This window comes from Anabrus simplex, chromosome 3 (assembly GCF_040414725.1).
Source record: "Anabrus simplex isolate iqAnaSimp1 chromosome 3, ASM4041472v1, whole genome shotgun sequence".
In the NCBI taxonomy this organism is placed as follows: Eukaryota; Metazoa; Arthropoda; class Insecta; order Orthoptera; family Tettigoniidae; genus Anabrus; species Anabrus simplex.
Window position 1 is genome coordinate 147,720,702 of NC_090267.1, and position 18,135 is coordinate 147,738,836.

General features: G+C 38.6%; 1 protein-coding gene across 2 annotated transcripts in view; it reads right to left on the minus strand.

Moving 5' to 3' along the window:
- Kr-h2 (Krueppel homolog 2) overlaps nucleotides 1–18,135 on the minus strand; it is a 192,824-nt gene that overhangs the window by 116,197 nt on the left and 58,492 nt on the right. For both annotated transcript variants that reach the window (XM_067142759.2, XM_067142760.2), the window contains exon 4: nucleotides 7,215–7,282. In XM_067142759.2, the coding sequence (XP_066998860.2) occupies nucleotides 7,215–7,282 (68 nt within the window). The remainder of the gene's footprint in view (nucleotides 1–7,214; nucleotides 7,283–18,135) is intronic.

An 18,135-nucleotide genomic window follows, 5' to 3' on the forward strand; every position in this document is an offset into this window, starting at 1 on the left:
GGAGCGTGGGTTGGCGACCACGGGGCCCTTAGCTGAGTCCTGGCATTGCTTCCACTTACTTGTGCCAGGCTCCTCACTTTCATCTATCCTGTCCGGCCTCCCTTGGTCAACTCTTGTTCCTTTCCGACCCCGATGCTATTAGGTTTGCGAGGGCTAGGGAGTCTTTCATTTTCACGCCCTTCGTGGCCCTTGTCTTCCTTCAACCGATATCTTCATGTTTTGAAGTGTCGGTTCTCTTCCTCTTTTTTCCTCGAATTAGTGTTATATAAAGGATTGTTGCCCAATTGTATTTCCTCTACTAACAATAACCACCACCACCACCACCCTCTAATAAACGTTCCGCACCCCCTTTCTCTATTTATCATTTCTTTATCAATTACTATGGCAAGTTGTTTCGAGTTGAACCTCGTATTTCTTTCATTATTTCTTCCTATTTTTTAATATATTTTTATTTGGCTTTATTCCTTTTTTAACGTTTTAAATTATTTTAAAACCTATATATCCACTTTGAATTTGACGAAATTAAATCCTACACTGTTTTCCTAAGACTTCATTCGCGTCACCTTTTACTCTTCGGCCGGAGAAACAAATGCCTACAAGACCTGCCTAGCAACGACTTTACATAAGTGCATACTTGACCTGATTATGAACTTCAACTATATTTGTTTTTGGCGCAAGATAGTGATGTTCTGTTTACTCTCTTGACTGTGATTATTGTGTTTTGAACATTAACTGAATTGCTACGATATGATACAATGTTAATTTTTTGCCTGTGTTCAATATATTAGTTGTTTTAAGATCTTCGCTAATTGGCTGATACTGACACTTGAAATGTGTTGAAACCGGTCCCAATAAACAGGTTGTAACTACTTTTTAGTTCAACTTACTACGGAGTATTGAAAGGTGGATCCTTCCCTATAATATTGTACATCTTCTTATCATATTACCTACTCGACAAGCCCATCACCGTGGTTACGCAACAGCGTGACCTAGGTGTAATATTCGATACAAAATTACAATTTAAGACCCATGTAGAAACATATACAACCAAGGCTATGAAATTACTAGGCATTCTCTATCACTTCACAGAAATTTCTGACCCCATTGCTCTTCGTCACTTCTTCCTCATGATCATTCAACCTCTCTTAAACTACTGCTCTCCGATTTGGACAACAGCCACCCCCTCCAATACTAAGCAGTTAGACAGAGCGGTGTCCTTCTTTGCTGCAATTGTAAGAAAGAGAAACCCCAAGCTCAGAAATCTGTCTACGCAGCAGATATTAATGGCAATTAATGTGTCACCGCTGCACATCAGGCCACAGGTAGCTGACCTGAGTTTCCTCCACGGGATCAACAAATGGCAAGTAAGTTAATATGGGAAGGACAGCTGATTCAGAAAGTGATGGAACCAACCAGAGGGAAAAATATCCTGGATGTCGTGCTGATAAAACCAGATGAGCTCTATAGGGAAACTGAAGTGATAGATGGTATTAGTGATCATGAAGCTGTTTTTGTGGTAGTTAAAAATAAATGTGATAGAAAGGAAGGTCTTAAAAGTAGGACTGTTAGGCAGTACCATATGGCTGATAAAGCAGGCATGAGGCAGTTTCTAAAAAGTAATTATGATCGGTGGAAAACGGTAAATAAAAATGTAAACAGACTCTGGGATGGGTTTAAAGAAATTGTTGAGGAATGCAAAAACAGGTTTGTACCATTAAGGGTGGTAAGGAATGGTAAAGACCCACCTTATTATAATAGAGAAATAAAGAGACTAAGAAGGAGGTGCAGACTGGAAAGAAATAGAGTTAGAAATGGCTGTGGAAGTAAGGAGAAATTGAAGGAACTTACTAGAAAATTGAATGTAGCAAAGAAGGCAGCTAAGGATAACATGATGGCAAGCATAATTGGCAGTCATACGAATTTTAGTGAAAAATGGAAGGGTATGTATAGGTATTTTAAGGCAGAAACAGGTTCCAAGAAGGACATTCCAGGAATAATTAATGAACAAGGGGAGTGTGTATGTGAGGATCTTCAAAAGGCAGAAGTATTCAGTCAGCAGTATGTAAAGATTTTTGGTTACAAGGAAAATGTCGAGATAGAGGAGGAGACTAAAGCCAAAGAAGTAATAAAATTTACATATGATAACAATGACATTTACAATAAAATACAAAAGTTGAAAATTAGAAAAGCGGCTGGAATTTATCAGATTTCTGGGGATATACTAAAGACAATGGGTTGGGATATAGTACCATATCTGAAGTACTTATTTGATTATTGTTTGGTCGGCGGAGCTATACCAGATGAATGGAGAGTTGCTATAGTAGCCCCTGTGTATAAAGGAAAGGGTGATAAGACATAAAGCTGAAAATTACAGGCCAGTAAGTTTGACGTGCATTGTATGTAAGCTTTGGGAAGGCATTCTTTCTGATTATATTAGACATGTTTGCGAAATTAATAACTGGTTCAATAGAAGGCAATTCGGTTTTAGGAAAGGTTATTCCACTGAAGCTCTACTTGTAGGATTCCAGCAAGATATAGCAGATATCTTGGATTCTGGAGGTCAAATGGACTGTATCGCGATTGACCTGTCTAAAGCATTTGATAGGGTGGATCATGGGAGACTACTGGCAAAAATGAGTGCAATTGGACTAGACAAAAGAGTGACTGAATGAGTTGCTATATTTCTAGAAAATAGATCTCAGAGAATTAGGGTAGGTGAAGCTTTATCTGACCCTGTAATAATTAAGAGGGGAATTCCTCAAGGCAGTATTATCAGACCTTTATGTTTTCTTATATATATAAATGATATGAGTAAAGGAGTGGAATCGGAGGTAAGGCTTTTTGCGGATGATGTTATTCTCTATAGAGTGATGAATAAGTTACAAGATTGTGAGCAACTGCAGCGTGACCTCGAAAATGTTGTGAGATGGACAGCAGGCAATGGTATGATGATAAACGGGGTTAAAAGTCAGGTTGTGAGTTTCACAAATAGGAAAAGTCCTCTCAGTTTTAATTACTGCGTTGATGGGGTGAAAGTTCCTTTTGGGGATCATTGTAAGTATCTAGGTGTTAATATAAGGAAAGATCTTTATTGGGGTAATCACATAATTGGGATTGTAAATAAAGGGTACAGATCTCTGCACATGGTTATGAGGGTGTTTAGGGGTTGTAGTAAGGATGTAAGGGAGAGTGCATATAAGTCTCTGGTAAGACCCCAACTAGAGTATGGTTCCAGTGTATGGGACCCTCACCAGGATTACCTGATTCAAGAACTGGAAAAAATCCAAAGAAAAGCAGCTCGATTTGTTGTGGGTGATTTCCGACAAAAGAGTAGTGTTACAAAAATGTTGCAAAAGTTTGGGTCGGGAAGAATTGAGAGAAAGAAGAAGAGCTGCTCGACTAAGTGGTATGTGATATAGATGTTGATTCCCATAGGGAATCTGAAATATTTGTCCTGAATGAGCAAATTTATAATACCAATATAAATGGTCCGTTATTGGACATTATAAATTTTCCAGCCAGCTCATTCTTGGTTGCCAGCGTTTCGCCCTCGTGTGCTAGGGTGGGCTCATCAGTTGGTACCTAGCACACCTACCAATACGCTGGCTAGTGCATACCGTGGAGGCCACTGCGTAGGCTAACTGGAGCCACCGGCAGTGCCAATGCACTAAGAGACTTTGTCTCATCACTAAAAATTGATACCTGCCTGGCCATCAGATGATATAGATGTTGATTCCCATAGGGAATCTGAAATATTTGTCCTGAATGAGCAAATTTATAATACCAATATAAATGGTCCGTTATTGGACATTATAAATTTTCCAGCCAGCTCATTCTTGGTTGCCAGCGTTTCGCCCTCGTGTGCTAGGGTGGGCTCATCAGTTGGTACCTAGCACACCTACCAATACGCTGGCTAGTGCATACCGTGGAGGCCACTGCGTAGGCTAACTGGAGCCACCGGCAGTGCCAATGCACTAAGAGACTTTGTCTCATCACTAAAAATTGATACCTGCCTGGCCATCAGATGATATAGATGTTGATTCCCATAGGGAATCTGAAATATTTGTCCTGAATGAGCAAATTTATAATACCAATATAAATGGTCCGTTATTGGACATTATAAATTTTCCAGCCAGCTCATTCTTGGTTGCCAGCGTTTCGCCCTCGTGTGCTAGGGTGGGCTCATCAGTTGGTACCTAGCACACCTACCAATACGCTGGCTAGTGCATACCGTGGAGGCCACTGCGTAGGCTAACTGGAGCCACCGGCAGTGCCAATGCACTAAGAGACTTTGTCTCATCACTAAAAATTGATACCTGCCTGGCCATCAGATGATATAGATGTTGATTCCCATAGGGAATCTGAAATATTTGTCCTGAATGAGCAAATTTATAATACCAATATAAATGGTCCGTTATTGGACATTATAAATTTTCCAGCCAGCTCATTCTTGGTTGCCAGCGTTTCGCCCTCGTGTGCTAGGGTGGGCTCATCAGTTGGTACCTAGCACACCTACCAATACGCTGGCTAGTGCATACCGTGGAGGCCACTGCGTAGGCTAACTGGAGCCACCGGCAGTGCCAATGCACTAAGAGACTTTGTCTCATCACTAAAAATTGATACCTGCCTGGCCATCAGATGATATAGATGTTGATTCCCATAGGGAATCTGAAATATTTGTCCTGAATGAGCAAATTTATAATACCAATATAAATGGTCCGTTATTGGACATTATAAATTTTCCAGCCAGCTCATTCTTGGTTGCCAGCGTTTCGCCCTCGTGTGCTAGGGTGGGCTCATCAGTTGGTACCTAGCACACCTACCAATACGCTGGCTAGTGCATACCGTGGAGGCCACTGCGTATGCACTAGCCAGCGTATTGGTAGGTGTGCTAGGTACCAACTGATGAGCCCACCCTAGCACACGAGGGCGAAACGCTGGCAACCAAGAATGAGCTGGCTGGAAAATTTATAATGTCCAATAACGGACCATTTATATTGGTATTATAAATTTGCTCATTCAGGACAAATATTTCAGATTCCCTATGGGAATCAACATCTATATCATCTGATGGCCAGGCAGGTATCAATTTTTAGTGATGAGACAAAGTCTCTTAGTGCATTGGCACTGCCGGTGGCTCCAGTTAGCCTACGCAGTGGCCTCCACGGTATGCACTAGCCAGCGTATTGGTAGGTGTGCTAGGTACCAACTGATGAGCCCACCCTAGCACACGAGGGCGAAACGCTGGCAACCAAGAATGAGCTGGCTGGAAAATTTATAATGTCCAATAACGGACCATTTATATTGGTATTATAAATTTGCTCATTCAGGACAAATATTTCAGATTCCCTATGGGAATCAACATCTATATCATCTGATGGCCAGGCAAGTATCAATTTTTAGTGATGAGACAAAGTCTCTTAGTGCATTGGCACTGCCGGTGGCTCCAGTTAGCCTACGCAGTGGCCTCCACGGTATGCACTAGCCAGCGTATTGGTAGGTGTGCTAGGTACCAACTGATGAGCCCACCCTAGCACACGAGGGCGAAACGCTGGCAACCAAGAATGAGCTGGCTGGAAAATTTATAATGTCCAATAACGGACCATTTATATTGGTATTATAAGTGGTATGTTCCGAGCTGTCAGCGGAGAGTTGGCGTGGAATGACATTAGTAGACGAATAAGTTTGAATGGCGTTTATAAAAGTAGGAAAGATCACAATATGAAGATAAAGTTGGAATTCAAGAGGACAAACTGGGGCCAATATTCATTTATAGGAAAGGGAGTTAGGGATTGGAATAACTTACCAAGGGAAATGTTCAATAAATTTCCAATTTCTTTGAAATCATTTAGGAAAAGGCTAGGAAAGCAACAGATAGGGAATCTGCCACCTGGGCGACTGCCCTAAATGCAGATCAGTATTGACTGATTTGATTGATCTTAAATGGACACTACCGCTCGGAACATCTTGTCTCACTCTTCTCTCTCCGCGTTCCTTCCCGCTCCACCAGAACTAAAGAACTTCTCCACATTCCCCACACCCAGCACTCAATACTTCAACGATCTTTCCTAATCCGCCTCCCAACACTCTTTAACAATATTAATAGGAGACTAGAGCTTGATATAGCATCAAATAAAAGTGTATTCGAGAGGTGTGTAAATAGTATCTTAAAGATAAGTTGATGTGAAGGGATTATACCGCCATCTTGACCAACGACGACTTGGCTATGAACATGGACATTCTCATGGTTTTCGATTTGGACAGTTATTAGTAGGATGTGTACCTGATCTTGTTATATTTTATTATGAAAGTTTACGTTTGTTAAATAGTCTGTTGACAGTGCAAGTGAAATTTGCTCAGTGTAGCTGTATCTCGTGCTTCGTAAATAAATAAATGAATAAATGAATGAATGAATAAATAAATAAATAAATAAATAAATAAATAAATAAATAAATAAATAAATAAAATAAAGAGTAAGACCTCTTAAAAAAACCTTGGTCCAGCGGGTAGCATCCGGTAAGGATCCCATGCCAGGGTTATGGTGAAGTCCCTAACAGCAGCTTCAGTAAAGAATGAGACCTCCAGAACAACACAGTTAGCCTGTGAGGCATTCCAGTACTCAATTTACTGCATTGTAGTTTAAGCAAGGGACTATTAAAGACCAGAAATAACCTCAAATGTGTTGCAGAAAGTCAGCGAAAGAGGGGGGAAAAAAAGGGATTGCTTTCAATAACAGAACAAGCCTTGGGAGGTGGCTTGCTCATTCCCACACCCAGCTTGCTGGAGTGGAGAATCAATAATGATGAGTGGAATACCCAACTTTTGGCAGAACTTGATGTTTGCCCATTGCTCAAATTGCAATGTTCAACAACCTTTCACAATAGAGACTATAGTTCTGCTTATTCTGCATCCATGTAGCTCCCTCTTGCCGAGATGAGCAAAGAACTGTCACTACACCATTCTGCAGTGCAACCTATCGGCTGCAGTGCACCACAGTGAAACTATGTGGTCAACCCATGAACTTAATTACTGTATTACACATCATAAAATTAGGAGATAGGTGATGTTCAACTATCCATATCAAATTTCCTATTTTTACATGAGAAAATTCCATGCATGTTGTAATTAATAAATAAACCAATAAAATAAATAAACCCATAAATAAACCAATAAAATAAATAAATAAACCCTTATCATATTTAAACAAAACTTACATCCAACAATGTGAGGGAGTAGCTAGCTGAATGAAGAACAGCGAACAGGAACACAGGCAGAAGAACCACTGATAACATGTTAAGGAAACATTATTACACATCATTTTTTAAAGTTTTAAATGTCACTCTCAAACCTAAGGGAAGTATGACAAAACACAATCACAATTTTTCACCACCACCACCACAGGAAATTATCTCTAATTTACAGTACACTTTCACAAGACCCGAAGTAAACATGCATGCAAGAGATTATGCTTTTAGTTTTATATTCCACTGACTGCTTTTACAGCTTTTGGAGACTATAAGGTACTAAAATTATATTCCAAAGGGGTTCATTCACATTCCAACAAATCTACCGACCACCAGATTGAAATCTTATGTTTCTTCCCTTTTCCCACGTTTGACTTTTTTTTTTCTTGTCTGCAAAGATGGCCCCCACAACGAGCGCCATTGTCTGCCCTCGTGATGAGCAGAAAAGAGCTCTATGCGTGGGGGCTGAGAAGAAAGTTGAAGTACTGGGATTGATAAAGAGAGAGCTCATGTATTGAAGATGTAGAGCTCAGAGTCCTGCAAATGAGTGATACAGCTGTGTGCACTGAGACAACAGACTTATTGAAGAGACAGCAGGTGAGTTGCCGAACAGTGCAGCAAAGATTTCTGAAGATGAACAATGTAACCTGGATGCAGATTGCGCACCTGAGTGGCCGAGTGAAGGGGTACAGGGTTCCAAACCAGAAAGTCAAACTAATTTCACTGACATTTCCCTGACCAAAAATTTGGCATTTGCACAATTTTTAACAGCCTCCTCCACACCCATTAGCTGTCCAACACACACCTGTACACAATATTTATTACCCAAATAGAAAATATAACATTTTGAACAATAAAGTACATAGAATTTAATAATGAACTGCCAGATAATAATAAATGTTAATACACTTTATTTATATTTGAATAATGAAAGTATTACTATTAAAATTACTAATGGGGTCGATGTCCTTACATGTTAGGCCCCTTTAAACAAGCATCATCAAAATTACCAATGAACACAATGTTGGTAATAATGTTAAAAAAATGCAGCACAACAAAAATACACAATTTTTTCTGGTTTCAAGTAGGCATATTTTATCTTCAACTCTGGCTTCACATTCTTGTGACTGCATTCTTTTAACTTTTTATTTGTCTTACAACTTTTTTATTTCATCACTTATTCTTCATTTCTCAGCTTTTTTTTCTGTCCTCTTCTTTGACCTACAGGCGTGTCTTCTCCAAGTAATACTGGTATTTCTTTCTCACCGATAACAACATTCTATGATTAACTGATATGCATCTAACACCTCCATAGTACAAAATGGAATCATACACTTGTCTTTGTGCAATAATTGACTCTTCACGCATGTTTTTTACAAACATTGATATATATACAGAAAAGCAACTCTCCACTGCAACATTTCCATAGGACATTATAAGACAAAGCTTATTACTTGCCAGAGTTCACTATACTGTTTGTTTTCTGCTAAAATGTCAGCAAAGAATATGTCTAAGTCCATACTATGATCAGATACCAGTATTGAGATATATTCTTTGAATTTAGTTTCCAAAGCTTCTTTTGATTCACAACACAGAGAAATGTATTGTGCTTTAGCCCTATTGGCCACATTTCCAGTTATTCTGTTAGCTTCATGCAACACTTCCAAGACATATTCCATTCGGGTCTGACCAAGACTGGGTTGCCGATATATGTGGGTTCACACTCTAAGACCTTTCACTAATCTAAACTTTAAAGAACTCTTATCCAACAGTTTTGTCACAACTGCTACTAATATTTTCTCTCTCTGACAATTTTAGTTCTTTAAGTACCTTTTTCGTACTAAAGCCAAACATCAACTTTACCTACCTCAATGTTGTTGGGTCCTATGGAACAAGCAAAAGCACACTCCTAATATCAATGGCATTTGCCCTTTTAGTATGCTTGACAAAGCGATTCATCAAACTTCTTAATAGTTTATGTAGATGGGAGTACAAAAATGGAGCAAACGGATTGTTACTTTGAAATCGCCTGAGAAAAGGCTCACATTCCAGAGGAATGGTTTTGAAAAATGCTAGTTTGCATTTTATTAAAGGGTCTTGGATTTGTTCTTTAATATTTTTACAGGACTTACTTTCTGGCAACTTAGCATTTGCAACATATGCCTTGATATGGTGAAATACTTCTAATGTTCATTCCAGACAAGGAACATTTTCAAGCCATTGTACTGTACAATACTTCAGTGGGAACACTATACCACCAGTCACAGCAGTGAAGTGGACCCGCCGAGCTGATGAGAGACGTTCAATAAATAATACATGTTACGCAGGAATGCGTTAAGCTCCCAATTTAGTCATGAAAACTATTTTAACAGCTCCATTGATAACATGCAAACCACACACTCCCAGGTTCAATAACTTTTTCCTAACAGGATTTTCTGTCTTCATTTCCACTTCAAGCTTCCTGAGAAAGCTCAAGTTCACATTAGGGCCATTCATTGAGACCTGCAACAGGTTTTTAATTTGAAGAGGGTGCAGTCCACGATTAAATTTCTGCAGCAGATCTTGGGCAGTAGCACGACCCAGAAAGAAATTGTTCCAATATCTAGAAACCATTTTATGAGTGTCGATATCAGACAATGAGATCAAATTGTCCTTGTTGTGTTTCCTTACTGTGTGATTCATCAACAGAAACTACATAGTCTTCACAAGTTTTCAAATTGTTTATTAATAACTCACTGAAAAGTGGTGCAATACCACAATGATGTAGGAACCCTTACTTTTACCAAAGGTGATTTTCGATGCAACAGATCTGGGAACATAAGTTTAAATGTATCATGTATATCTTCACACGAACTCCTCTTGTATTTACTAGCAACAACTTTTAACGCCCATAAAATTTGTTTTGGCTACTTCATCTTTATTAAAATAAAGAGCAGCACAGTGTACCGACTTTCCACTTTCTATCCCTGCTTCAGTCTTAACTGTTTCTGTTGAGCTAACACATGGTTTGACAGCAGCATTATCAAGAGATCCATGTTCAAAGTCTACACTTTTTGTTTCTGTTGAACTAGTAGCTACACTTCTTTAATTCTGTTGAACTAGCACTAGGTTTGACAAAAAAATGAGGAAAATGATGGCTGTCTGAATTTAATATTCTGGAGCTGAGTGTGTTTTGGTCCAGTTCTATGTGAATGAATTGCCTGGCTGAGTTTAAACTTCTTTTAGCACACATTACAGTAGGGTTCAAATTTATTGCCTGCTACATCACTGAGCCAATCTACAAACTCTGGATTAATGGTTGAATCCAGCCACTGATAGTTGAAAGTTGTTTTTCTTGCCATCTTATCTAATGCATAGGCCTGATGGTGATGCTTGTTGTTTAAAGGGGCCTAACATCTAGGTCATCAGCCCCTAATGGTACGAAATGAAATGACAAATTAAAAGTCCAGAATCCTCCACTGACCAGAATTCAAAACATGAAGACGAAGAATGAATGGATGGGTATGAATTTAAAACAATCAGTGGATCCGACCCGCAATGCCTCATATTCATAGAAACTGACTTAAAACAATAGCATTACTGACCAAGGGACTGCTTCCATAGCACAATACTGAATCGATGATGCTTGTAATCTAAAGGGGTCGAAAATCCAAGTCATCTGCCCCTCATAATGGTACTTATCGCTAGGAAAGTAGAACGGTGGTATTTGTCATGTTGCGGTATTAATCAAAAGCAACGTAGACTCGCAGTATTCCATACATTATGGCACTACTCACAGGTAATGATATTTGCACCTGTAATACAGAGACCTATGGTGTTTCGCACATTGCAGTGCCATTTACAGGCAATCGTAGGTTATGATCTTCATTTCTATGTTGACGTTTAACTAATAAGATAGATTTTGAGGGATGTTCCACCATTCAACACAATGTAAAATAAATTATATGGAGACCGGTTTCGACTCCCTTGGAGTCATCATCAGTTCTTATTGAAAATCAAATCAACGGGAATCTGATAACAATTATCATAATAAAAAATGATGTAACCATTGAGGTGTTTTCATGCAATCGCCTTTAGGTACATAATTTTTTATTATGATAATTGTCATCACATTCCCTTTGATTTGATTTTCAACAAGAACTGATGATGACTCCAAGGGAGTCAAAACCGGTCTTCTTATAATTTAATATATTTTACTATGTGTTGAATGGTGGAACATCCCTCAAACTCTATCTTATTATTTACAGGCAATGCATACCTATGGTGTTCACATAATGTACTAACCACAGGGACCCCGCATATCCTGTTGTGTTCCTCATATAGTGGGTACTAATCATAGACAAGCCAGAACCATGGTGTCGCTCATATAGTAGTACTAATCATAGGTACTGTAAAAGCCGGCAAGGCATTCTGTTGCTACTAATCACAAACCTAATTTGTACCTAATAAAGTGATACTACGCGCAAGTAAAAGTGACCCATGGTGTTCCCCGCGTGGTGGTACTAATTACAAGTAGTCTCATGGTTCTAATTTGATCATCCCTTGGTCGCCTCTTATGACAAACAGGGGATACTGTGGGTGTATTCTTCGTCTGCGGCCCCCACCCACAGGGGGTTGTGTGTTTGGTCCACAAGAGGCATTTTATTTCCCTCAAGTCCGCCGGCAAGCTGGTTAGGACCCCCCTATCCGCCACTTGGACGTGCCATGTGGGAGTATCACCTCTCCCCCTGCTACGCCAGCGTAGTATGTTTGTGGAATGCATAGGCCTAATCTGAAACAAAAGAAAAGCATGTTAATTTTACACAAAAACTATATCAAAGCACAAATACATTTATCTCAGCAATGTAAAGATACCTTGTTAGGAGAAAACTATACTTGTACAGCTTGGTAAGGCCAGAGCCACCACACTGTTTATCATTTCAACAAACATCTTGTTTTAATGCTACCATAGCCCGAAACATGTATAATTTTCATTTTTAAAAATAAAATTCAACTCACCTCATCAAATGATGACTTTTCCTCGCTTCAAAGGATTCATAGGTTGCAGTTTGTCATCAGTATGAATTACCTGACACATAACAAATTTGAGTCAACTTCCCCGACTTTCCCTGACACACACCAATATTTAAAAGACTTTCCTGACTATTTTGTAATTCCCCAACAACCCCGACTGCCCCTGACTTTCCAGGTTGCTGGGAACCTTGGAGTATGGCAAACAATCAAGTCATGCAATTCTGCATTCGGCTTCACCAACTATAATGTACAGGGAGTCAGGCACAAGTCTAGTACTGTAAAAATTCCTTCCTGCATGGCCACTTCCTGTGACAGGTAAGCTTGCAGCCTAAGAAAAAGATGGATGCAATTTAATAATATTATTTTTATAAACAGGGCATCAAATAAACACGGAGAAGCCACAACCAGACTCAATGATTTCTTTCGAACTTTGGGAGCCTGATCTTACACTATAAATTGAGGATAGTTATGTCCACCTTTTCAATACAAAAACAATGTGACGTCATTAACACATCACATATTTATTACCTTTCAAACATTGGGGCCGGTTTCGACATTATTTGTATGCCATTATCAGCCATAGGAAATTTAGTGACAAGGCGTAAGTACAATATTAACATAACTTACAACAATATATATATATAAAAATGAACATATTCTTACAATGACTATTAAAATTTTTGGTGTACACCATAAAACCTTAGATTAAAATTGGTAGCATATTTTATGCGACATATTATGACTTTATACAATTATTTGACTAAAGTTAAAGCTTTTTGTCAGTTTTTATAAATATTACAAAATGTTAATAGAGCATCCAGATAACAATTTTCAATCTTTTAAAAAAACTTTTATAACTACTAGGCGTTAAAGATAATAGTGCATTTGTTTGGTCGATAATACTAAATTGACTACGTAGTCTGCTTTCTGCCTTTCCGGTAGACAGTTCCTCATCAGCTTCATTCTCGACAACATAGTGCTTAGGGTCCGTCTTGGATCGAGATATTTCTAGAACCTCAAAGACCTTGAATGTAATGGCCCAAGAAATTTTGGTTCACCAGTCCACTTCTATCAAGTCGATCTACATTTTATGAACATTTAGCATAAAAGACGGAATATTACATTACGAACATTGCTCAACGACATTACATTACGAAATAAGAAATTTATTCAATCCAAAATCCACCTAAAATAGAGTGAACCTGCAATCAATTCTAAGAGGAACTGTTTTGCTCACTATATATCTTCACTAAAAAAGGGACCTCTACAATGGACAATTAATGTTTTAAAGTTTAAAATATCAGCCGAATTTATCATTTTATTCGACTTGTTATTAAATAACCAAACTATATTAACACAAGTTATAGAATTACTACAGACTTATAATGTAACTTATCCCCATACCTAGCACAAATAGGTCACTGTTTTCCAATCTGACAGTAGGCGATTTCATTTTAATGCATGTCAATTTAGTATTATCGACCAAACAAATGCACTATTATCTTTAACGCCTAGTAGTTATAAAAGTTTTTTTTAAAGATTGAAAATTGTTATCTGGATGCTCTATTAACATTTTGTAATATTTATAAAAACTGACAAAAAGCTTTAACTTTAGTCAAATAATTGTATAAAGTCATAATATGTCGCATAAAATATGCTACCAATTTTAATCTAAGGTTTTATGGTGTACACCAAAAATTTTAATAGTCATTGTAAGAATATATATATATATATATATATATATATATATATATATGTATTGTTGTAAGTTATGTTAATATTGTACTTAGGCCTTGTCACTAAGTTTCCTACGGCTGATGATGGCATACAAATAATGCCGAAACCGGCCCCAATGTTTGAAAGGTAATAAATATGTGATGTGTTAATGACGTCACATTGTTTTTGTATTGAAAAGGTGGACATAACTATCCTCAATTTATAGTGCAAATCTAGATTCAATACGGACCAAAATGAAGTTCTTAACTTTATTTATTTTTGACTAAGATCAGGCTATTTAAACATGTGTCCGAGAGTTTGTGCCATAAACACTTATTTAACTAGAAAATGGCCCATTATATTTAATAGTGTGCATATACAATAGCAATTTCAGTGAGAGTGCCTGCAGCACTGCTGGTTTAGTGGTCAGCGCCCCTAACTTCGACAGGGGCGTCTCAGGTTTGGGAATGCCAGCGCCTCACTTTTTACTTTTTGTCTCTCTTCTTATTTAATCTTTTATCTGTTTATTCTTTGACCTTACAGACTTACTGTTAAATAAAGACTGTATCATTAACACATTTACTATTGTCCAAGATTCCTGACCTGACCCGGAATCGAACCTCGGGCCTCCGGGTAAAAGGCAGGCAGGCACGCTACCCCTACACCACGGGGCTGGCTTATCGCAGCAGAGGTTATAAGAATAAAACTCGAAGATGTGTCAAGCCACAAGCAGCAAAATAATGAACGAGTTTATGATATAGCTTACATTCAGCACATTTTCTAGTTTGCACAGAAAATAGAACACGTACAAGATGAAAGAAAAACAAAGAAATAAAATAAAAAGTAAAAATAAGGCACCGGCACATCTCGAATCCAAGACACCCACTTAGAAGTCAGGGATACTGATCACTAGACCAGCGGTACAGTGGAACCTCGAATCTCCGTTTTTGGAGGGACCCTGGAAAAAAAAGTACATGGGAAAACGGAAAATCTGGAAACGAATGAACTATCAACAATTTGGCTAAATGTCACAAAAATGAAATATGTATTATTATAACTGAGGTTGCCATATCACCATTCGATAGTTCCTCAATTAAAGGTAATCGTAAAATGAGTGAACCTGGAACCAGCCCTCATATGCAGGTAAAAATGCGTGTCCTGGCCAGGAATCGAACTCGGGCCCTCCGGGTGAGAGGCAGGCAAGTTAGACCGTGGGGCCGATTTAAAAATTAATTACCGGTGGGTGAATTGAAAATCTCGAAACTTTACATTCAGTTTTACCAGGAAAACTTCGTCAGTTTCCCATGCATACTTCTTTCAGTTCAGCAACTTCCATCAGGCAAACTCTTCGCAAAAATCTAATACTGGTAACGCCAAGCCAAACAATAATCGACCACAAGTAGTTTTTAACTCTCTAATCTAATAAAATAAAGCACATTAGATACAAAATGCTGAACATGATGGCAAAATCCTTTTTCTTTTAAATCTTGCTTTTTAATTTGGTCACTGGTATACAGTTCGTAGTCAGTTGATGGAAATCTAGTATACCACGTAGAGGTGTGTCAGTACTGGTGTACCGGTACGCATCACCTATTCTTGGAATGGAGCAGTGACAACTTGTTCCAGGAGTCTCTCCTCTACCGGTCCACTGCTACTGTGACAGTATTGCGCTGCGACTCACAGTTTGCTGCTACCGGTCCACTGCTTCTGTGACAGTTTTGCGCTGTGACTCGCAGTTTCCTGTATCGGGAAGTGTTGTTACTGCTATCCGCAAAACGGTCCAGGGATACAGCCATTGGCATCCCGTACCGTTAGGGAGGTTGTGACAAGAACAGGACGGAGACATACCGGTACGGTGTTCATTAATTCATGTGAACGAAAGAAATCCACAGTAATCTACTTCAACACTAAAACGTTCCTAATAACAACAATAATATTATTATTTTATTATTGTAATTAATATTAATGGTTGTTTTTCTTAATATAGTTAAAATATAGTCAAACGTCATTTCTGATACTATAACTGAACATTTATTCTGGCGAATGTGATCAATGAACTTTAAAAAAAAGTCAGATGTTTCGAAATGATTATCGGCGATCTCTCAACAATATTATAGGTCATTCACATGTCAGAATCTTAGGGAAGAATTGCACACAAAATGCTTTCATTTTCAGAGTTGGGAAGTAATTGGGTAAAAGTAATCGGATTACTTGTAATGATTACATTCATAGCAAATTTTACTTGTAACAGTCACATGTTACAAAAAAAAAGTATGGTAATTCGTACTTGTAATTTACTTCTTGAAATAAAACTGTGCCAAGTGGAAGAGCTTAGTCGGTCCAGTGCAGGCCTTCTGCCACAACTTGGGAGGTTCAATTCTGGCTCAGTCTGGTGGTATTAATAATAAATTCCTAAATGTTTAAATTTTATACGTATTGAATAGGTGACACAATAAACCCTTTAGCATCCTACATTCAGTATCTTCAATACGGATAACAATGATTTTTATAACTTGCAACTCAAATACATCAGCCTCGCGTCGGTAATTTATAGGCACGTTGCAGGACTAAATTCCGGCACCTCGGCTTCTCCGAAAACCGTAATAGTAGTTAGTGGAACATGAAGCAAATAAGATAAGTATTAGTAGATTTACTGGCAAGTTGAAGAACTCCTGCAGAACAAAATTCCGGCACCACGGCGTCTCCGAAAACTGTAAATGTAGTTATTGGGATGTAAAATAAATAACATTGAGTTTTTCAACCTACCACCAATATGCCATTATCGAATCAGACATGCCTGATCATGACATCCTCGAAGAACAGAGCAAATCGTGCATCCTCTGGCTACGTAAGCCTACTTTGCTATGTTTCTCAGCTCCATTTGTGCTTGTACCGGTTGTCACTGGACCGGCAGTGTGTCACTGCGTTCTGCGTGCTATGCCATGCTCCTCAGCTCCATTTGTGCTTGTACCGGTTGTCACTGGACCGGCAGTGTGTCACCACGTTCTGCTTGCTATGCCATGCTCCTCAGCTCCATTTGTGCTTGTACTGGTTGTCACTGGACCGGCAGTGTGTCACCTTTTTCTGCGTGCTATGCCATGCTCCTCAGCTCCATCTGTCACTGGACGGCAACGTGTCACTGGAGCAGTTGGAGCAGTGATACGTTATTTCTCGACCGTCACACCTCTAATACCGCGTAAATTAGGCCTACATCGACTTTTAAAGGTTATGTTGAACTCGATAATATGGTTTCGAACGGCCTTGTTTCAAATGTAAGTATCGATTCTCGAAAGTTCTCGAATGCATTATATATATATTAAATTCTACCCGTCACTAATTACAATCAAGTTGGAAAGAGAAAAAATATCATCAAAACTAGAAAAAATATAATCAAAACATCAGAAATTACGGCTATTCATGACCCTGAGTTCAGCTGGAAAGCGTGCTCACTGGACAAGTCGGTACGAGTGCGAAATGCTACAAACTTAACAAACTTTATAAATGTAACGTGAGCAAATAAAACTACTGCTGTTTTTATAACATTTTTAACACAATTCCCAGTCTTATATTAGGACCAAAACAGTAATAGCAATCCCAAAACCTCGTATGGCTTTATGTACTGTATGTAAGGTGCAACATCTGTTCTGGTCTTGATAATCGTATACGATTATATTAAAATACTAAATTTGTGTTAAGGAGCTGTTTTGATTCCTGCCTGAAAGCCTAATGACTATACAATGCCCTGATGGAAGTGCCGAAAACCTGTTCGACGATACAATTGAAAAAAAAAAAAAACATTTAAAAAATGAACATCTAACCCTGGACATAGCAAGTACAAACATTTAACGAAACTCGTTCCGTCTTTCAAGTAGAGCTGTCGAAATGTGCTCTGTCTCCTTCCAGTTGTTGTGGACATACTCTGCTTTATGATTTCCGAGGATTCTCTAAACAATACCACCTGAATGCGATGCTAAGATGGTCCCTTATGCAAGTTCACCGCCGATCGCCTTTCCAGTACAGTACCGATACTTTCTCTAATTATCGCAATGACAGGACGTTAACACCAAGATACGTAAGAATGCCGCAGCCGTACTTTCATGAAATACAGTTTCTTGAAAAACACGCGATCGAAGATTTAACGTTGATGGGACTGAAATTCTGG